General features: G+C 42.3%; 1 protein-coding gene and 1 long non-coding RNA gene across 6 annotated transcripts in view; one reads left to right on the top strand and one right to left on the bottom strand.

Annotated features, from left to right (window-relative positions):
* LOC107399440 (uncharacterized) overlaps positions 1-20,388 on the bottom strand; it is a 31,712-nt gene extending 11,324 nt beyond the window's left edge. Inside the window, exons 1-2 of one of the 5 annotated variants that reach the window (XR_013041747.1) lie at positions 20,148-20,388; positions 1,759-1,923 (exon numbers count right to left, since the gene is read on the bottom strand). This is a non-coding gene — a long non-coding RNA (uncharacterized LOC107399440). Of the gene's footprint in view, positions 1-1,758; positions 1,924-9,038; positions 10,112-17,708; positions 17,831-20,120 lie in introns of those variants that run through there. The other 4 variants (XR_013041743.1, XR_013041744.1, XR_006071742.2 and 1 more) reach the window with 4 other exon arrangements.
* Positions 9,401-13,131, top strand: Ccdc179 (coiled-coil domain containing 179). Its single transcript, XM_006992709.4, has 4 exons — positions 9,401-9,558; positions 10,072-10,116; positions 11,383-11,487; positions 12,973-13,131. The coding sequence occupies exons 1-4, from the start codon at positions 9,511-9,513 to the stop codon at positions 12,985-12,987; spliced, it is 213 nt and encodes a 70-aa protein (XP_006992771.1). The 5' UTR covers positions 9,401-9,510; the 3' UTR covers positions 12,988-13,131.
* Positions 20,389-22,672: the final 2,284 nt, after the last annotated feature.

Here is a 22,672-nt window from a genome sequence, read left to right on the forward strand (position 1 = left end):
AAGAATATATATATATTCTTCTGAATTGTATATTATATATATAATATATACAATATATATACAATACAATATATTGAATATATATATATATATATATATATATATATATATATATATATATATATGTGTGTGTGTGTGTGTGTGTGTGTGTGTGTGTGTGTGTGTGTGTGTATTCTTCTGAATTGATATCCCTGGGAGGCCTGGTCTTTTGGGGAGGGTTGGGGAGGGAGAATGGTTATTGAAGATAGATCTTCTAATGTCACCTTCTGGCTAAATAATAATTTTTACTCCCTCCAGGCCTATAAAATATTTCTTTAGTAATTTTTGGGGATTTGGTGCCACCTGCTGGAAGCTCTAAGAAGACACACCAATCAAGCTGAGAAGTGTGTAGAGAAGTGGTTTGTCACCTGTTAAGGAAACAATGTAATATCTTCAAAGTAGGTAGATTCTGCTTCTAAAAGTTTTTGAAAATTATCCAGGTACCTCAGGAATTATTGCAGAGAAGCTTTGTGCTCTTGTGTGACTTTCTGGCTGTCTCTATGTAAACCTGACCCACATGAGAACTCACCCTCACATAGTTTAACAGGACAACAACCAACATTTTTGCGTGCTTGAATAGATCATTCCTGAGTCCAAAATTCTATACAGCAGTATAAGCTCCATGTCATCATCTAGAAATGGAGATGCAGGCTATCTATCTATACCTAAAGCAGAGCACAATAAAATCCTTCAAGGAGCTTGAAAGATGGCTCAGTGGTTTAGAGTACTTACTGCTCTTGTAGAGGACGTGAGTTCTGTTCCCAGCACCCACACAACTGCCTATGACTCAAGTTCCAGGGCACTGAACACTCTCTTCTAGCCTCTGCAGGCTGCTGCATGCACTTGGTGTACATGACTTATAAACAAATACAGATATGTAAATAAACAATTTTTTTAAAATCTTTGAGCCAAGAAGATGGTTCCATACTGCAGGACTGGCTCCTCCGATTTGCCTATCTTCACTGCTACTTAAAACTTGGGTAACCGTGGGTGGCATATAAACACAGTGCTGTGTAGGATATGTAGATTATATTTTATTCCTGTTGTTAAAATCACAACTTAGTGTAGAAACTATATGATAATCAAAATTAGAGAGTGCATGTTTTTAAAAGTACAGTCTCTATAAACATGAGTGGAACTGTCTGTGACACGTGAGTTTGAATATATCCACACTTTTTCTTGTCACATTTCCCTCACAACTTGAGATTTTAAGAATTATGAGTACTGTCAAAAGGAGCTCTTTCCATCACTAAATCTTAATTAAAAGTTGCGCTTCTCTCAAATAAACTCAAGACTGAAGTGGATAGGATCTGGGAAGAGGTAGGGGAAGTAAAAAACATAGTCAAAATATGTGAAAATTTTAAGTAAGGCAATATATATTGGAAATACTTAGCAACAGCATCTTCAAATGAGTCCAAATCTGTCCCCCAAACTGACAAAACCAGGGACATCACAGCAAAGTGGGTCTGAAGCACTGCCAATCTCATGTCAAGGCGTACCCCACACTAGTCCCCAAATGCATCTGCCTAATAAACTGCACACTTAACACTGAAGTCATACCACATGCAGAACGAAGAACTCCACACTGCAAGACTGTCCTGACTCATGGTTAATTCCACCTTTCCTTCATTTTAGCTTACAGAAACAAAAGCTAGGCACTGAAATTCAGAATAATTCTCCCTGCAAGGGGTTAATTGCCACTCTAATTAAGTCACCCACCTGTGGTCTGTCCTTAGCAGCACATCATCCCTGTGAGAAAGTGAAAATGTAGAAAAATCCAACAAAACTCTTACTTCCACCCCATCCTTTTGCATCGCCTTGATTATGTGTGTGCAATATGAACTCTAGAATTCTTCTAAATCATCTTCAATGTTATGCTGCAAGCTGCAGGAAAATGTAATGGAATTCAGCTACTATCACAAAAGCTACTACTTGGAAGGGTCAAGGACTTTTCCGGAGGCCAAGCCATGGCTTAAGAAGTCTTGGTGATATTTAACTCTTGTATATATACTAACCAATTCCTGCAGTAATTTCCTTGTATGCTATGTATGCTTCCAAGAACTCATAACAGTGTATTTTATCTGAAATACCTATCAAGCATCCAAGGCCAAATGATCTCCTGAATTAAGGCAAATTAAGCTCAGACCCTCCTTTCTTATACAGCCTTAGTGGTATTTATACTAACATTATAGAATCCTAACATTTTACCTAACCACTTGTAGGAATGTAGACTGAGCACATAAATTCTCTTTTTGATATATTAACTAATCTTAGCTCTTAGTTGAACTCATCCCTTTCCACTCCCTCTTTGGATTGTAAAAGAAAGCCTGATGGTCACTGCCTGAGAAAAATTCTTGTCTGCCTTTATGACTCTGTAAAAATTCAAGCCTGGTGACCTTGCTTTAGCTAGAGCACTGCTATTGCATGGGTGTATAACTGTAAGCCTCAGAGACTTAGAGAGGATTTTGAAGATTCTGACTGGAGAACTAGAGGGATGAAATGGAAGATGAGAAAGAGCCAGATGAGGAAGAGCCAGATGGGTAAAAACGAGATGAGAAAGACCAAGATGGGGTAGAACTAAGATGAGAGAATTAAGATAGAACTTAGAGGGGACAGCAGATAAATGTAGAGAGAAATCAGGCAAAAAGGAGCTAGGCTTGAGAACAGAACTGAAGCTGTGGTAGATAGAATCTTATCCCAGAGGAATAAAGTAGACAGACTAAGAGCTTGGTGTACTTAGATTCTTTTCCTGAAAATAATTTGCACCATTTGTAGCTTCTCTTCTGGGCCCCTGGGAAGATTATTAAGAAGATTTTCTTTTACTAAAATAGAAAAGGGGAATTACTGTAAGCTGCAAGAATACATAATAGAGATTCAGCTGTATATAATAAAGCTATACCAAGAATGATCAAGGAATCCTTCTAGAGGGAAGCCATATATTAGGAATATTTGGTGTTATTTGGCTTTTACTATTCAGCTGTTTCTTGCTATGAATTTCTTGTGTGCTCATATACTACTAGGCCACAACAGTAAACAGTATAAGCTTCTCAGACCTACTGCTGATCTGAACTAGACAACACCTGTCTCCTAAGCCTAGATGCATGACTTTGTTTCTTGTACAAATGAAGCTCAGAACTTCCTTTCCCAGACAGGCCAAATGGCATTCCAGAGCTATTGACTGAGGACAAAAGGTTTTATTGCATGACCAGGTGCAGTGAAGGCTGGGGCAGGATTCATGGTCTGGGCAGAGTTGCATGGCTGGAGAAGAAGGAACAAGGCAGAGCTTTTACATACATAGTAGGGATTGGATCATGTCAGGAGAGGAGGAAAGGAATAAGTGAGCTTGGACGAAGAAACTGAGGACAAAGAGGAGATTGATAGCAGAAGAGCATAATTAGGGCTATGAGAGGTCAGGAAGAGAAGGGACAGAGAGTATGAGGGCAGAAAAGAAGTTGTATAGAGAAAGAACTGTTCAGAAGAATACAGTATATGGACTAAGAATTTTATGTACTTAGATTCATTTAATATTGTCAAAGATTAGATCATCAGTTGGTCATAGATTTTTCCCAGACCCTGGGAGTGGGCTATCAAGGGGCTGGACAGTCTGTGATAATGTTACAGTGAAATTTGATTACAATTTTTTAACATAGAATGTAGCATAAAGCAAAACTAGGTTTCAATAGGATATCTAAAAATAATCTGTCATGATAAGGATGAGATTAGTGGGACATAATGACCACTGGAAGATTAGGAATTGGTTGAGTGAATAAACAGTCAACCAAAGGCAAACTGATCACGATCAAGGTAAAGGATGCTGTCTGTGCTGTGCTTCAGAGAAGGAAATCACCCATCTCTGTTCCCCACAGACTTCCACCACAAGTTTGGAGGATGATATGGCATGCTAACCAGTCACAATCTGATCTGGAGGGGAAGAATTGAAACATTTTCTAGGGTAGGGAGAGAGCTCAGTGGGTAAAGTGTCTTGCCATGCAAGCATGGAAACAAGATTTAAGATCCCCAGAACCCATATAAGAAGCTGGGTGTGACAGTGAATGCTGGAGAGGTGGGGACATCCAGATTCCAGAACCTGACTGGCCAGACAGTCTAGCTGAATCAGTAAGCTACATGTTCAGGGTGACTTTATCAAAAACTTAAAGGTACAGAATGAGAGTGGAAATATGCTGGAGATTACCTCTGTTCTCCACACTTCTGTGCATACATGAGCATATTCATATATGTACACACACACACTAAAAAGTACATACAGAAAAAACAGCACATACACACAAAGACACACACACACACTCTTGACAGGATAGAATGATAAGTTGAATCAAAACAGGTGTGATTTAATAAATGTCAGTTAAAACTTCGGTAACCTAGATTTCATAATTAACTCTAGGTACAGAAAACAAAAAATTGTGTCATTCAATCCTTACATGGCAAATTATACTGTAAATAAAAGATATTTAATATATTCAGCAATACTGCATGCCAATAGTTGATAGAAATAGAAACACAAAATACCTAGATACATAGACAACTTCTTATAAGTTTTGTGGAGTGAACTGAAGACTGTCAACCTCACATATAAGCCTAATGTAAATTGAGAATTCACTGGCAATTGTTCCAAAAAAATCAAGGAACTGTTTACATCACAGCCCAGGCAGTAGTGAAGTACTTGCCTGGCACATGGCACATGCTGGAGTATGCGCCCCAGCATGGTGGGGGAGATTTTATTAAATACTACAGTAAGGAAGCACTAACCCTTCACTTACATGAGTCCCTGTGCAACACACAGGACATACACTCACAAAGCCATTCCTCTGCTGGCATTACTTTACATGGGATCCATTCTTATAACTCTGTTAACCAGAGAAACTTCAACACAACACATGGCCTAAATGTAAAAGGCCCTCAGTAGGCTTATATAACTATAAAATGGACTGAAAAAAAGTAATAAATCTGTCAATATCCTATTCACAAATGGAAATATCATCATAGAAAGATAACTGATCTAATTATAAAAATGGGTCAGTGATGTTTTCAACCACAATACTTGGGCAAAATTATTTTTCTAAGCTCACTCATCCAAGAGAAATTCTCAGCAGTTACTAACATGTTACAAAGGCCATGCAGGACAGAGTCCAATGACTATTGCAGAAAATGAATATTTTGAGCAATAACAGTGTCCACTGAGGGCTGAAGCAGCTGGTATGAGTCACTGGATACAAAGAAAAGGAAACAAGGAGTGCAGACCAATGTCATTACCATTTCCTCAAGAGACAGGATAAGGGACCAGGAATGTAACAGCTCATTGGAAGAGTGCTTGCCGAGCCTGCATGAAGCTCCTGGATCAACCTCCATACCACATAAGACCAGATGTGGCTCTCACCTGAAATGCAACTGGGAGGAAGAGGTGGGAAGATCAGTGCAGTGTCTTCCTCAGCTACCTCATGAGTTGTTCCAGGCTACCATCAGAGAAAGAAAGAAAGAAGGAAAGAGAGAGAGAGAGAGAGAGAGAGAGAGAGAGAGAGAGAGAGAGAGAGAGAGAGAGCAGGCAGGGGGAGAAAGAGCAGCAGGAGGAGGAATAAGAATGAAAAAAAGAGGAGGAGGAAAAGAAGAAGAAAAGAAAAGAAGAGGAGGAGGAAGAAAATGATGATAAAACTGTTACTCAAAGGGGTCTTCTATCCAGTGTTAGTTTCAAGATGAGATCTGAGCATGGGGGTTTATGTGTTTAAAGAGATGATGGTGAAGAGAATGAGCCTTCTGTCCAGTGTAATCTCTGAGGAAAGTCCTGGGCAGAAATGACATAGAAACAGAAATGAGGAGATGTACCTGAGACAGAGGGTCAACAGTGTTTTCCGCTTCAATGGGACTACATGGAAATGGACGATTTGGACACAGTCGAGGTTACAAGCTCATAGATGGCAAGAAAGTTAGGTGGATCCAATTTGGGTCCAGAGCAATAGGCAGCACACACTCTGAGACTGACTCTCACCTGCTTGCTCACTGTGAACCTCAGGTACAGTATTAAGCATGCCACTGTGTCTCTTCCCAGACAACACTAACCAGGCACTTAATCCCTTGACATGTCTAAGGAACTGATCTGTTAAGAAGTACAACCAATTCTACCCCTGCTGAGCACAGTGAACTGTTCCCATGTTCCCACTGTCAACATGAAGTTCTATCCTGCTAGAAATGGCTCTGAGATGGAGGTCCAGAGACTGTGACAGAGAAAAGACAACGTGCTGCTTAAGGTTCTGTTGTCAACTTGACACAGCCTACAGTAACATGCTCTGTAGTGTAGCTGAGTTTTTTTTCACTCTTTGGGGAACCACCAAGCTCCCAAAGAAATAAATACATGGAAACTTACTCTTACTTAGGAATGTCCAGCCTTAGTTTGGTTTGTTTCTAGCCAACTTTTCTAACTTAACTTATCCCATTTCTCTTTACCTACATCTGGGTTTTTTTTGTCTTTCTTTATTCTACATCTCTTTATTTTCTTCTTATTCCATGGCTGGCTGGGTGATTGGCCCCTGGAATCTTTCTCTCTGTCTCCTTTTCTTGCTCTTGCCCTCCTCTTCTTCCTCTCCCTCTTCTTCTTCTTCCTCCTCTTCCTCCTCTTCTTCCTCTTCCTCTCCTTTTCTTTTCCTCCTCCTCCTTTTTTTGAGATTTCTCCTCCTATTCATTCTCTCTGCCTGCCAGCCTACCTATCCTTTCTCTTGCCTTGCTATTGGCCGTTCAGTTCTTTATTAGACCATCAGGTATTTTAGGGAGGCAAAGTAATACAGCTGTGCAGAGTTAAACAAACGCAACACAAAATAATGCAACGCATTTTTGCATCATTAAACACATATTCCACAGCACAAATGAATGTAACCCATCTTATACTGATATTCCACAACACTGTAGTAATGTCTAGGAGGAATTATTATGCTGTGGCATACTTGGAAAGGTTGAGGGAACAAGCCAATAGGCAGCATTCCCCCATGGTCTCTGCTTTGGTTCCTGTCTCTAGTTTCCTGCCTTGAGTTACAATCCTGATTTCCCTCAGTTGATAGGCTGTGATGTGGAAATATAAGCTGAAATAACCTTTTCCTCCCCAAGTTGCTTTTGGTCATGGTGTGTCTTAGTGTTCTATTGCTGTGCAGAGACACCATGAGCAAGGCAACTCTTATAAAAGAAAGAAAGCATTTAATTGGGTGTTTTCTTACAGTTTCAGAGAGTGAGTCCATTATCATCGTGGCAAAGAGCATGGGAGCAGGCAGGCAAGAATAGTGCTAGAGAAGTAGCTGAGAGCTTTACATACTGATGCACAGGCATTTGGCAGAGAAAGAGAAACAGTGGACCTGGTGCGGGCTTTTGAAACCTCAAAGCCCACCCCACAGTGTCCTAGTTAGTTTTAGGTCAACTTAACACAAGCTTGAGTCATCTGAAAGGAGTCAATTAAGAAAAGGCCTCCGTAAGATATAGCTCTAGTGCATTTTCTTAATTAGTGATTGATGGGGGAGAGCCCAGCCCATTGTGGGTGATGCTATCTATGCCTGGAATGGCAGTCCTAGGTTCTATAAGAAAGCAGGCTGACCAATTCAAGATGAGCAAGCCAGTAAGCAGCCCCCCTCCATGGCATCAGCTCCTGCCTCCAGGTTCCTGCCCTGCTTGAGTTTCTGCCCTGGCTTCTTTCAATGATAGACTACAATGTAGGAGTGTAAGCCAAATAAACCCTCTCCTCGACAACTTGCTATTTGGTCATGGTGTTTCATCACAGGACTAGAAACCCTAAGACGCCCATTGACAGACTCCCTCCAACAAGGACATGCCTACTCAAGGACACATCCCCTAAGCATCCCGAAAGAGTTCATCAACTGAGAACCAAGCATGCACAGATATCCACCCTCCTATGGGAGCCACTTTCATTCAAACCACCAGTTGGTGTTTATCACAGCAGCTGAAAAGCAAGCTAGAATGAGCAGTTTGGGGAGAATCCTGCACAGCACAAAAGAAAAATTGTTGTGATCTGAGTGGCCTAGTTTCACATCAGCAGAAGAATGCTCGTCCAGTGGGTCTCTGTGAGGCAAAGACCATGGCAATGGTTTTCCGCTTGGCAAGAACCAGTGGCCCTCAGGACCACACAGAATACTGCTGGGACCACATGGCCTGCGTGTTCTCTTCTCTCTCATAATGTCGGTGATTCTCTTGGTGGCTTTTAGTTTCACTTTGTCAGACATGCATGGGACAGATGTAATCATTCCCGGAAACCCCATTTATTTCTCAAATATTTTCCCCTAAATTTTTTGGGGGAACTGGTGTTTCTTAGGTTTCTTATCTGGAAATACCAGCTGTTACTCCAGACCCTGGGAGCTTTTCTGATGCAGTGCTGACAGGATCAAAGGCAATAAAAGTTAACGGGCACATATGAGGCAGCAACACAAGGGATGTTATCTAAGTGTCCCAACTGCTGGGGAAGAAAAACATTAAGAATGGTTTGGCACCATGGAAAAAGAGTGTCTTATCAAAGTTTGCTCTTTATAGAGAGGCTTAGGCTTGCAGGACCCTTTTATAGGACAAGGGAACAGTTAGAGAAATACAAGCTATTTGTATGAAACCAACTTATGAAAAATCATCCCATTTCTGTAAATATGTTTTGTTAAGTTTTGAACAATCTGGTTGTTCTTGAGAATGTGTTCCTACATGTTCCTTTATAAGGACAGGATGTGCCTGGCTCCGTATTAAGCCAAACTAGCAAAATACTGAGTATTGGTTTTCGTTAAAGGTTGTTTTAAAAGTTGGGAAACACGTGTTTGCTTTTGAAGTATAGAGACAGCTTGAGCTATTGGAGGCTGCCACTTGCCTGAAACTTGTCTCTGGTGGTCGGGCTTTTCTTCCTGCCCACACTCTCAGCCCTGTCTCGGGGCCTGAACCCGGCGGAGACAGGACCTCAACAGAGAATGCCTGGCACATCAAAATGAAGTGGGAGAGCTGGGCTCAGGACCCACCTTAGCAGAAAGCCGGAGTCTACTGCAGCCATCCATATTCACCCCCCCCAATCCCTGCCCACTTTTCACTGAAAGTCACCGAGGGTCAAAGGTCGAGTGCCCGGCTGGTCCAGCTGGAAATCAAGATGGGAAAGAATGAGTAGAGAGAATTTAGAATCAGAACAGAGACTGAGGAGAGAGACAAGGATTCTGGGTTAGATGCGCTAACCAGGGGCTGGCCTAGAAAACAAGCAGGTGACCTGTGTGGCTTTGGAGCACATGGTATAGTATATAGGGAATTTCAGCAGCCCGAGGTTTGGGAGACAGCCAGAAGCTGTGCCTCAGCCTCCTCGGCACTGGATTTAGGGAAAGGGCGGGGCTCAAGCTGAGAAAACAAAGAGAATTATGATGGTAGGGTAGGTCAGGACTTGAGGGACAAGAGTGGCCCCATCTTTAGGCAGTAGGTGCCTCGGGCACCCTAGGGCTCTGCAGTATGTGCCTGGAGCGTGTGAGGGACGAGGAGCCTGCCCAAGTCTACCCAGTGAGTCCTCTGAGGTCTTGAACTCTTCGGGGCCAACCTTGTCCTAGGCTTGCACCCCAGGCAGTCAGCTGCAGCCATCCAAGGTTCCAACTTGAAGACAGACTGAGATTTAGAAATCTTGAGTGAACAGACTAGATCCTAGGCTGCTGGGAAGACACCCGAGGAGGAAAAAGTCCCACAGTACTTACTTGGGTTGGGCCTGATCTATCAACTTCATTGACTGATGCACTGACCCGCCCTAGAGGGTGAGGGCTTGGGGGCTGCAGAAATGAGGAGCATGGGGCACTGTCAAGCCCTCAACATTGAGATGTGGAGTGGAGATTTACCTTCAAGGTTTAAGGTTATAGTTGGATTAAAGTTGGGAAGAGAAGTGTTGAAAAGACACTTGTGTGAGTGGGAGAGCTGGGAGGCTCATGAAGAACACCCACTGCTCCCTGGGCCGCCATGACTGCGATTGCTCCAGTTTCCTGGAGCTTTATCTTGACTTTGTGTGTATTTTTACATATTATGTAGGAAGGACCACGAAGGCACCATCCTTCAGAGGTTTCTGCCAGGCAGGTAAATTTTGTTTCAGCTGTTTTTAACTTATCCCTGCATTTATGGTGATCATTAATTAGATACCTCTTCAATGCATCCCTCAGACCCTTGGGTTCCTGTGGTTACTATAAAAGGTCTTGAATAGGTTGCATCTATTATGTGTGTATATATATTGTGCAGCAGACATAAAATAGAGTAATAAAACAGATCTGACACTTCAGAATTTGAAACATTGTGAGTGTCCCCAAATCCCCCCAGAAACTACCTCCCTGTTTTTGCTCTCTGCTCCTCCTAAACACATAAGCATAATTTCAAATATCTTTTCCAGCCATGTTCTTTTAATATGTTGCCATGTGTGCCTCTTTAAGTGCATTGGTGGCATTTGCTTGGCTTTGAATTTTATAAATGTGAGCATCACAAAGCTTGATATCGGTTCCTTAGTGAATGCTGTGTCTAACTGTAGTTACTTCATTTTCATTGCTGCTTAATGTTTCATTGCGGAACAAACCCCACTTCATTGTTCCCTTTTCTTGTTTGTGACACTGGGTTGGCTCAACATTGATCTATAATGAACAGTGCTACTGTGAGCATTTGCGTACAGGTCTCCCCCGACCCACAGGAGGATCTTCTGATTACTTCCACAGTTTGGATCACGGGGAAACAGACTTCACTGATTTGAAGGTCTGTCCCTGTGTACAGAGCATCACCCTGACTCTCCCATCAGCAGCTCTCTCTACAGTTCATGTCATCTCTTCCAAGCATTCAGTTTTCATTTTGGGGGCCTATGGTACTCACAGATGCCACACAATGGTGACATAAAAGACTAGATTTGGGAGCCAGAATAAAAAGTAGACCCACTTTTCCATGGACATGGGATGTGTGAAATGAAACATGTAATAAGACTATCCATTTGAACATTTTAATGAAATTATTTTTAAAATAAAATTGAAAGTGCATGACTATGAATCTGGGTTTATAGAAACATGCATGTTTTAATTAATTAATGTTAATTAATTAATGTGCATTAATACCATGCATGGTATTAATGTGGGAATCAAGAGTAAACAAGGCCCTCTGGCAGCCCTCCTGATGCTACATCGTGGGTCAATTTGAAAATAGTTTTGAGTTTTGTTTTGTGATTTTTTTCCCTACCTCTATTAGCTAAGTAGATTGTGTATTGCTCTCAACCTTTTAATTGACAAAAACCAAAAATGAAACACATGTTAGCTTCGTATGTTCTGAAAGGTTCTATTTGTTTTTTGGTTTTGTTTTTCAATTTTCCTCAAGTCTTTGAATAAACGTATCCACTACATGCAAAACCTAAGGAAAGAGAAGAAGAAATTGGGAAAGAGGTTTGCAAGGCCTAACCCCGTTCCAGATCCAGGAATCCTGGTAAGTGTGGAGTTCTCACAGAGATGCACAGTCCTCACATGCTGTTGGCATCCTCCTTTTTAATGCATCGGATCATTTATTTTCTCTGGAAGAATTTGTAATGCCACTTTGGGGAGAGCCTTAATATTCCTCTCACCAAATTCTCATTGTTTAAGTCTACTCAGCAACTGTCTCCTGATGAGAACATGGAGTTTGATCTCTGAAGCCATATTATCTGTTTATTGTTTTGTCTGAGCTGATTTGTTTAAATCTTAGGGTTCTAATATTTTAAAATGAGTTACAAAATCTCCCAAACAATAATTTATTTTGCCTAGAATTAGCACTTGAAATGTTAGAAAATTCTCTACACTGATTGCAACTTATTTTATATATATTCTCTTTTATGTGTGTATGTCTGTGTGAGTCGATGCCATTGTGTCCAGGTCCCCACAGAGGCCAGGAGAAGCTGTCATGTTCCTTTGAGTAACAGGTGGTTGTGAGCCACCTAACGGGTACTGGGAATCTAAGAGCTAGAGCTGTAAACTCTGAGCTGTCTCCGGCCCCTGGTATATGTTTATTAGGATTTAAATGCTTTCAGAATGCAGGCTATCACACAAGAGTCTCTTAAAGTGGCTCAGAAGAGGCCTGATGGCTTTCCCACTTGACAATCAATCTGAGGACAGCTGTCATTCTCCTACAATGTCAAACTTTTTGTCAGGTTGAAAATCCAGTGTTTTAAAATCTATTTTGCTTACTGTTGACTGGTGAGCCCTGGCTGTCTTCAAGCAATAGTTATGTTCCATTCATAAATTTTTAGCTATTTTATCAGTTTCATGTGCTTCACATACAATATAATATTCTTGCATTCTATCTAGCTGGTCCATTCTTCCCTCAAAACTCAGGCAATCACTGATCTTTCACCATTTGTACACTTTGTCCTTAGTAGATTGTCATGTAGCTTTTAAGGGTGGCTCTTTTCACTTAGTAATATGCATTCAAGGTTCCACCACATACTTTATTCCTTGATAATGCAGTTTTAAATGTGAAAATTACATTGATTGATCACAGAGTATATGCATTTGGATAAGCATGTATGTACCAAGGTGTGTGTGTACACACACACACACACACACACACACACACACACACACACACACACACACACACACACGGAAGGCAGAAGACATGACCTTGCAGAAGTATCCTCTTCTTCCCTTATGTGTGTTACAGGGATCAAACCCAAGATGTCAGGCTATCTGCTGGGCCATCTCCTGGTCCAACCCATGTTTATCAATGAAAACTATGTAGTTTTCTAGATATCATGTAGTAACTGATTTACACACTGAGGAATGTCCTTGTTGCTATTAAGGACCGCTGTATGCAATACTGATTGCATAAAGAGGCCCCACTCTTGAGAGTGAGAGAATTGATAGTTTACATCAATTTTCTCCTTACATAAATTTCAACTGCCTTCCCTTTTTAATTGTGTGTTCTGCTTCTACCCAGTGGACAACTGATTAAACCCGGAGTCTTCTAGAAGAAACCATGCTCCAGACCAAAATATGTGGGCTTCTGACACTGAACAACAGGTCATGGCTTGACTTCATCTAAAGGATAAAGGAATGTTCTGCCATTCTGCAAAATAAACATGGAACTTGCACTCGCCAGGCTGTGGCCTTCTAAATTTTATGAAGTTTACAGCTCATCACTGTTTTCATTTTGTGATAAACTGGTATCTTAAATAATATGTAAAGATCTTGAAAATATATCTGTGTTTAAATTGTTGCACTTAGGTGCATAGCTTATTTAGATATTGGGAGCTATGCTTCAATTATAGGAGAATGATAGGATAACATCTCCTCTAGATTGATGATGATTTGGGTTGATACAGTAAATAAAGTGTAATATAAATAACACTGCCACTTAAAATGAAAATTCAACACTGAAATGCAGTTTTATGTTGATGTATAAAATAAACAGTAACTGTATATGGTGTAGTAAAATGCTTGGTTACATAAGGAATTTCTAACTTGAAAGTGGAATAATGATTGTTTTCTAAAATATTGACAACTGTTCGATCAATGTGAGCAAAGCAACTGGTCAGCTAGTAGTTGTTTCAAAAGTGACATGTGAAGTGGGATACGAGGAATTGTGTTTTTAAAAATACAGAGAACTATGGGAAAGTTTGATAAACAACCAGGAGATAGGACAAAACAGTCAGAGTTCCTTTCCAGAAATTGAACAATAATAGAAACCATGGCTTATTTTTTCAAGGTATGAGAAGTAAACTTGATCTATCAGGCTGCTCCACAGACTGCCTAGAAGTTTCCACACTGTGCTGCTGCAAACCAGGAAGGCGAGCCTGAGCAATTCCAAAACTTCCTATGTTGAGGAAAAGAACAAGAATTCAGAAGCCTTGTTTGGCTGCTGTAGCAGGGAAGAGCTCCAAAGAGTGACAAACAGGCCAGAACTCCATCCTCTCCGGCTCGCTGACTGCTCCAGGACTGCGGAGCTGTTCGTACACAGCGTGCAGTTCCCAGTCACACCCTTCTCTGTCTTCTCAAAGCGGCCAGTCTATAGAGGTCAGACGAGCTGTAAGTTCCACGGTCCCCCACACTCACCTACCAGCAGCACGCACTGTCCTTGTTGATCACATGGGGCATTTAGCTGACAATAGAGGAATCAAGGGATAGCAGTAAGGTACCCCTAACTCTCCAGAATAAGTAACTCTCCAAGACTAGGCGACGGAAGCTTTCCAAGCAGTTTGCCACTCACCAGCTCCCTTCCCATTGGAGAGGCATTGCAAGACCCCCAAAGGGCATCTGGGCTAGCACTTAGGACTCAGGAATGCAAAGTCTCTGCTTTTCTGTGTGCACACATTCATGATGAGCTTAACTTACAAATTCGAGAGAGATTAACAACTACAACTAATAATAACATAGAGCACAACAGTATGTTGTAAAACAAATGCTATGGCTGTGATCATTCCCTCTTGAAAGAGTTAGGACAAATACAAGTATTTTGCAGACCATAGTTAACCATGAATAACGAATATTTTTGAGTGAGATGGGATCCTGTACCCAGACTTACCCATATATAACTGCCCAGCAGAGCAAAAGGTAACCCTAAAAAGGAAGACTACAAATTCCAGATACGCAACCCTCACCACATTCATTAGCTGGTCAGGAAATACTATCTTGGTCAAGACACAGCACGGTGTTGTGCAAGACGTGGGGAAATGGGGTTTCACAGACATGAACATGAAAAGAAATAGATTAGACAAAATAAATTTAAACATTTCTAAATGCATTACCATGCTTAAGAATTCAGTGGTAAACATGGAACATGAATACAAGGGGAATAAAAGATTTCTAAAAGAATTAGGCAGGACTATTAGAACCAAAAATTAAATGAATGTTAAAATTTTTACTAATATTAGCACAGAGGCAAAACCATAGGCCAATGGAATCTAAGATACAACAAATAAAGCTTCAAAAATTATCCAAACTGAAGCAAAGATAAAGACTGAGAAAATGGCTAGTCCTTGAGACCAGATCAAGTGGACAGATGAGCAGCCGTGGGCCAATTTACAGACTTTCCTAATTTTTATGAAAACTTATAAATGCAAGAAGCTTAAACACAAACATGCTCAGCTGACTTCAAATGTTTAAAATACACTATAAATATGAAAGAAAGCAAAAGGAGGCAGGACCTCACAAAATACTGAGACATGAAAGATAACATTAGCAGAACCATTAGTCCACCTGGAAACCACAGGAATCCAAAAGGCAAAAGAGTCTTCAGGAGGCTGAGACTGTAAGAGGGGAAAATGCCCACTTAAGTTCTGTATGAAGCAAATGTATCTTTCAAATCTAACAGCAAAATGCAGGGGTTTCCCTCTTCAGGAGAATAGGAGCCAAGACATATTTACCCCCAGAAGACATGGAGAAGGAAATTTTTTAGATGAAAGAAGAATGTTGAGTGGACCCCTGTCCCTGTCCCTGGAGAATGAATATGAATATATATATATATATATATATATATATATATATATATATATATATATATATATATATATAAAATCAGGAATCATTTCATGAAAATCATTTTATATATACGAATATATGTGTGAATATATACATAAAATCAGGAAATGTTGTATGGATGGATTACTAAAAAACCTTTTCATTCTTTTTATTTCTCTAAGGCATTGATGGTTTTACGTAAAAATAGTATAGTGAAGCCGGGTGGTGATGGTGGTGCACACCTTTAATCCCAGCACTTGGGAGGCAGAGGCAGGCAGATCTCAGTGAGTTTGAGGCCAGTCTGGTCTACAAAGCAAGTTCCAGGACAGCCAGGACTGTTACCCAGAGAAACCCTGTCTCAAAATACAAAACAAAACAATAACAACAAAAAGCAGTATAGTGAGACTTACACCCTTTAGGAATGTACTGAATGGGAAAAGGCAGTCCAGTTATAGAACAGTTCTTATAATTTTTGTGATATTTCAAGGAATACTTCAATACATTTTTTATCACTGAGATGGGCTAAATGACAAATGTATGTATGTTTGTATATATGTATGTATGTATGTGTGTATGTATGTGTGTGTATGTATGTGTGTATGTATGTATGTATGTTTGTGTGTATGTATGTATGTATGTTTGTATGTATGTATGTATGTATGTATGTATGTATGTATGTAGTGCAGCTTGCCCTTGCATTTGCAACCCTTTGCTTAAAAATTTTGAGCTTGGTCAAAATACTGAGGAGGGCCAGGCTCATCAGGTGATGAGGTGCTCAACAGATAATGCTCCTTCCCCATGTAACATATTCATATTCAATGGTAAGCCTCAGTTTTGATTTCTCTCAGCCTGAAGTTCATATTGATCATAATTATGTGCCTTCTAAGCCAACAAGCCAGAGGGCTAGTGTATACTCGGGACAGCTGCTTGTAATCATCTGGCTTATTTAAATTCATGTCTATGGATTCTAATAATTGCACTACTAAGAAGGATAGGCTTTACATTCACTGCAAAAGCCAAGACATTGGGTTGTTCATTCAGCCAGCAATCATCATGACTTGCACAAAGCTGTGAAAAAGGATCTGACTGTGGTGGTGGCTGAGATTCACTTTCTAAGCTACATTGCTCAAGCAGTGCATCCAAGGATAGGCATAAATGTGGCATGGAGAGGAGGCCTTCACACGATCACCTTTTGGTGCCTTACTGACTTCCTCCTTCCTGTCAGATGTATCTTTTTTTTTTTTTTTTTTTTTTTTTTTTTTTTTTTTTTTGTGGCACAGCAAGAATTTATATCAGTGCCATCTTGATTTCTGCCCCATTCTTCTTTCCCATTTTCTCTATCTCAATCTGACACCAGAAAAGCTTGTAGTGCCTTAAGTATTTTCTCTCCCACAGACAGGCACCAGATTATAGCTATAATAATAGGATAGAAAGTTCTGACTGTGTTACAGCTCAGAGGAGAAAGGTCTCCCCAGCATAAGTGTTGGAGCTCTGAAGGGAAATGTTTCTTCAGTGGAAGTGCTACATCTTTGAGGGGAGAGGTTTCCCTGATGTAAGTGTTATGGCTCTGAGGGGAAAGATACCCTGGCAGCCTGGAGCCAAGGAATACCACAAAGTCACACTGCACGACAAATCTCACCCAGGAGGGTGGCTGCCTCTGCTCAGGAGAGAAGCAGCAGGGAACTGAACAGGAGACAGGCTTATACAGTTTCTTGGGGGAGGAGCTTTCCAGGATGAAGATATCCAGGGTGGGGATTGGTGAGATTTCAAGCCAAGTCCAGGGATTGGTGAGATTTTGAGCTCAGGGATTGATGGGATTTGTGCTCAGGGATTGGGGGAGGGGGGATTTGGGGCTCAGGGAGTTAGGTTTTCAAACCCAGAAGTGGGTTCTGACCTTTTAACCTATACCGACTTCCTATCTCCATGTATTATTCAAAGCTCTCTGCCACAGCTCTAGATCAACGAGCCCCTCTATAGAAAACCAAGGATTTATTTGTAGGAACTCAGACAAAAACATTTCTAACTCCAGCATTTGCACTTTGATTCCTCTCTTTTTCGGCAGGCACTTTACCACCTCTATCTGAGTTACTCTGTAACAGACAGAAAATTTCCAATTCTGCCCCCTAGTTTCCTTGACTAGGGGGTCCCGGGACAAGCATCTAATAGGAGACCACAGGAGTGCAGACTCTTTAGCAGGCCAGCTCTCCGGCTACTCACACTACTTCAGAATTCAGTGTTCTCACTTTTGGATATACTCAGGAGTATGGCGTGCCATTCTTCTGATGTAGAAGCTCAGTGTGCCAGGTAGGCTGGCTGCCCGGTCTTGCCTTCATTTTCTCCTTTAGAAAAGATTAATAAAACACACTTCTAAGAAGACTTTCTTAAGCCTATAACAGCAGACAATATCAAATGCAAGTTTAGTCTTTATCTACTCTGAGTTGGGGGTGTCTCAGTTTGCTTTCTGTTTCTGTGGTAAACACACGACCCAAATAACTTGGGAAGAAAAGGGTCTATTTCAGTTTACAACCCTCAGGCTATCTTCTATGACTGAGGAAGTCAGAGCAGGAGCACAAGGCAGGAACCTGGAGGTAGAAAGGGAAACAGAGGCCGTGGAGGAGTGCTGCTTACTGACTTGCCCCTGTTGGCTTGCTCAGCCTGCTTTTGTAAACACCCCAGGACCTTGTGTCTAGGGATGGAACTACCCACAGTGGGCTAGGCCCTCTTAAGTCCATCATCGGTCCATAACATGCCCCTTAGACTTGTCTAAGGACAATCTGATGGAAGCATTTTCTCAATTGCAGTTCCCTCTTCCCAGATGCTTCTAGCTTGTGTCAAGCTGACAAAACTCTAACCAACACAGAGAGTGAAGCAGTTGTGTCAATGAGGACATTGGGCACACAATGGACATGTGTCACAGTTAGGCAAAGCCCCATGTTACCTAACAGGATACTAGCCAACCAGCCCAGCTTCCACTCTGGTGCATCATTGTGTTCCTAGACAATAAGCATATCCACTTCACAGAAAGCTTCTTGAAGTTCTCTACCACAAAACTATCACAGCATCCTCCTGTGGACAGCTTCATCTGAAGGAGTGAAAGGGTTGGAAATACAATTACTTTGCATTGCAAATTGTTTCCCTCCATTTTATAGTAAATCAATTGAGAACCTGATATCAAAGAAAAACTGTAATAGAATTAAACAAGGAAGTACTTACATTAGGAAGGAGACAGAACGTAAGTGCATTGCAACACAAGGCTGAAGTGATTACACACCTTGAAATTACTGTGTTAATTTGCTTTCTTTGCTGTGATAAAACACCGACTAGAACCACCTTGGGGAAGAAAGGGTTTACTTCATGTAACAGCTTGTGGTTCATCATTCAGGGAAGCCAAGCCGGAGCTCGAGGGAGGGGCTTGAACAGAAACCAAGGAGGAAAACTGCTTATTGTCTTGTTCCCGGGCTGAAGCCCTGCTACTTTTCTTGCGTAACCCAGGCCCTCCCGCCTAGGGATGATAGTACCACCCACAGTGGGCGGGGCCCTCCTACATCAACTGTCAATCAAGAAAATGTCCCACAGACATGCCCACAGGCCAAAATGAAAGAGGCACTTGTTAATTGGGTGTGAAGCTGGTAACCAATATTAGCCTTCACAGTGACCCAGGGAAAAGGAACTGGAAGACCTTAGGATACAGGATGTACCACGCCCTTGAACCACCTGCGTCTGCTGACTGGGACTTAAGCCAAACACTCAGGGTTCTACAGAGATGGGGAACTAGAGGTGCCAGCCATTTCTGAGTGTTGTATTTCAGACATGACACTCTGGTCCTTGATAAAGGTCTGTGCTATAGAAGTGCTAAGAGGCTAGGAGGAGAACACCTGAAGGAGACAGAGGGCTAATTTAACATTTAAAGATTTCTGACGCAAATTCTCTAAGAATAGGGAGGTCAGAGATGAGTAGTTAGGAAGAAATAGGAGTTTGGTCAAGTTGAAGCAAATGTGAAAGCCATGGTGATCAGTAACCTTACACATGAGATGAATTTGTGTTAACTGTACGTTGTAGTTCTGTGAAATTTATCAAAATATGAAACCAACAAAATGTGAAAATTCTTGAAAATGGAAAAACTTAAAATTCCAAGTTGATAATGTGGGGGTAAATTCTCACACATACGTCTCTATGTCTCTAAGAAGTAGAAATAGAAAAATGAAATACATTTGTACTATTTTGAAGGACAGCAACTTCAAATAATAATTTGTTTACCAAAGTAAATGGAAGCATTTGTCCACTTAAACATAATATGTGCAAGTGCTAATCCATGAACAGACCAGAGAAATAGAAATGGACAGAAAGAGAGAGAAGGGGCAAGGAGGAAGAAAGGAAAGAAAAAAATGAAAACAAGAAAAGGAAATGTCACCCTTTTACAGTCTGGCAGACAGAACCTATACATACCACGTCCCATCTAAATACACGTGCTTTTTTTGAGGGCACACAGCTGCATTTTGGAAATACTGGCTGTCAGAATAACCGCAAAGCCTTGGTGTGGGGAGATAGAGACATACATTTGACACGAATGTCAGGCCGGGCCCTAGCGTTTCTAAATCTAATTTTAACCAGATGCTAGGTGAGTCTTACGGTTATTAAAATCTGAGCCGCTCTTACTGAAGTGTTTCTGAGTGTCCTTGTCCTTGAACAGAAACTTGGGTCTCGAGCGGCTGCCTCTGAGATGGGAATCGGTGGCGGTTTTCTCACCCTGCTGGCTCAGGGACACAGTGCTGACCCCACTGAGAGGTGGCTGACAGTAAACTGAAATGCCGATTTCAGGGCCTCAGAGGCCAGAATTCCTACACTCCCAACCGTCGTTTAAACATGTGCGGTCAACGCCTAAGTACACATGCGCAGAGCTCCTGGAACGGGCTCTGCCCAGAGCTGGGCTGCAGAGGATGAGAAATCAGCCCCGCCAGGAAGGGTGGAGCCTCGAGAGCCAAGGGTGGGGCGGGGTGAGGGTGGTGAGGGTGGGAGAGTGGGAATGGGGCGTTTTCATTTGGAGGGGCTGACAGACAACTAAATGGATCAGGTGGAGCATTACTGGAGGGGCGGGGCCTAATAGTGGCGAATGCACTGGGGGCGGGGCTTGACGCAGATGGGTGGAGCTTTGCCATAGTTGGGCTTCAGGGCCCAGAGAGAAGTCCATGTTTGTTAGGCTCAGTTGGGTGGGAATTAATACAGAGGCTGGACTTGATGCTGGACCGGATGAATGGGGATTATCGCCAGCTCAGGTGTAGCAGGTTCTCACTGGAGGCGGAGCTTGTTGCTTTGTCTAGTGGGGCGGGGTTTGCCCCAGGCATTACAGGGGTGAGGCTTGAAGTTGGTCAGAGCTTTTGGTGGTGCTTGCCACAGGGCAGATTGTGGCCCCCAGGTGGTGGCAGGCGTTGCTGCGGGGCAGGTTTGCTGCAGGGCAGGTTTGCTGCAGGGCGGGGCTTGTAGCTATGCAGAGGGAAGCCTGCCACAGCCTCCTGGAAAGATGACCACACCCGGCCCACGGTGCCAGCCTCCCCATGGGGCTGTGCTTCTGGTGCCCCCTCACGGAGTCAGCACCACTATCCCTCAGCCTGGTAAGTAGCCAATCTCACCCTGCTCCAGATTGCAGAGGCCTTTGTAGTGCAGCTGGGCAGAAGGGGTATCTGCAGGCAGGGCGACTGGACACTCCCTGAAGCTGTCCTGAGTACTGGCCTTTGATGGGACAGGTGGGGGCTGGCCTGTTCCAGGAGCTCCTCCAGACATGTGCATCTTGTATCTGTACCAACTGTACAGAGAAACTCCTGGACATGCTGCTCCCCAAGCCATTTAGTGGATATTTTATTAACCTGTGGCTTCCTTGTACTCAGTTTGTAACAGCTGGGGGCCTGTCCAGCTTTGAATTGTACATAAATAAGCACTATTTTAAATGTGTAAGTTCCCAGTAGTGCTGTATTTGGGATATATTTATGTGAAGGCCGTCATTATTTCTTTGAACTTTGAATCTAAGCAGGCCATATGCTATAACAGTATATTTATGCTAATATTTTACCGAGATTTGATAACATAGCTGTAGGGTAAAAGGCCAGCCCCCCCCCCCCCCCAAAAAAAAAAACAGTCTCTGAAACCAGAGCCAAAGCAACACACCTTGACCCTAAAACCTGAGTCAAAGAAACAAACTCTGATGCTAAGACCCAGAGTCAGTTCATGTGGCCTGAAACCAGAGCCAAGGAAACCCACCCTGGCCCTGACCAACTCAGCATGAAAACCAACCCATCCCTGAGAAAGAAAATAATCAATCCCTGAGCACGAAATCCAGCCAGTCTCTGAGCTTGTCCAAGCTCGGGGATTAAAATCCGACCAGTTCCCACCCTGAAAACCTTTATCCTGGAAAAGTCCAACCCTAAGAAAGCCTGTATAAGCTCCTGTTCCTGTTCAGTTTAGAGCTGCCTTTTCCCACGCTGGCAGAGGCAGCCACTCTCCTGGATTCTTCCCTCACGGTAAATTTCTTGAATGAGGTTTGGGTCATGGCCTTCTCTGGCTGGAGTGGAGCAAGCCAGAGAAGAAGAGCTGGGACACATCTGCAGGGAAACTCCTCTAGCAGGGCAGAAAAAAAGGCACAAGTGTGAAGAATGTCCCCAGAGAGGAGCAGAACTACTACGCTCCTGCTGTGAGACCATCTCCCACAGGAACTGAGCTATAGGTGTCTCCTGGCTTCCGATGGCCAGAATTCCTTTCCCTCCAGAGCTGTAACACTTACAATAACAATTTAACATCTAATGTTATTCTTTACAGTGGTTCTTGGTGTAGCTAAAAATTAGTTGAAGGAATGGGAAAGTTTAGTCTGTGTGGGAAAGTTCAACTTGCCTTTGTGGCTGCTATTGATTTTATTTTATTTTTTTATTTTATTTTATTTTATTTTATTTTTTGTTTGTCGGGACAGGGTTTCTCTGTGTAGCAGTCTTAGCTGTCCTGGAACTCACTCTGTAGAACAGGCTGGCCTCGAAGTCACGGAGATCTGCGTGCCTCTGCCTCCCGAGTGCTGGGATTAAAGGCGTGCACCACTGCCGCCCAGCTGCTGTTGATTTTAAATGCTGTTAAAACTGTGTTTAGCTCATGAGAAAAATATCATTCTGCCAGCATTTGTTAAGCCATCTGTGCCAGCACCA

This window comes from Peromyscus maniculatus, chromosome 1 (genome assembly GCF_049852395.1).
Source record: "Peromyscus maniculatus bairdii isolate BWxNUB_F1_BW_parent chromosome 1, HU_Pman_BW_mat_3.1, whole genome shotgun sequence".
Lineage (NCBI taxonomy): Eukaryota > Metazoa > Chordata > Mammalia > Rodentia > Cricetidae > Peromyscus > Peromyscus maniculatus.

Bases quoted from the DNA above. Each gene is read 5' to 3' on its own strand.
- Ccdc179 (XM_006992709.4), top strand. From the start codon at position 9,511: ATGTGCCTGGAGCGTGTGAGGGACGAGGAGCCTGCCCAAGTCTACCCA. The intron at 9,559-10,071 runs GTGAGTCCTCTG...CATATTATGTAG, and splicing joins AGCCTGCCCAAGTCTACCCA to GAAGGACCACGAAGGCACCA. The intron at 10,117-11,382 runs GTAAATTTTGTT...ATTTTCCTCAAG, and splicing joins CAGAGGTTTCTGCCAGGCAG to TCTTTGAATAAACGTATCCA.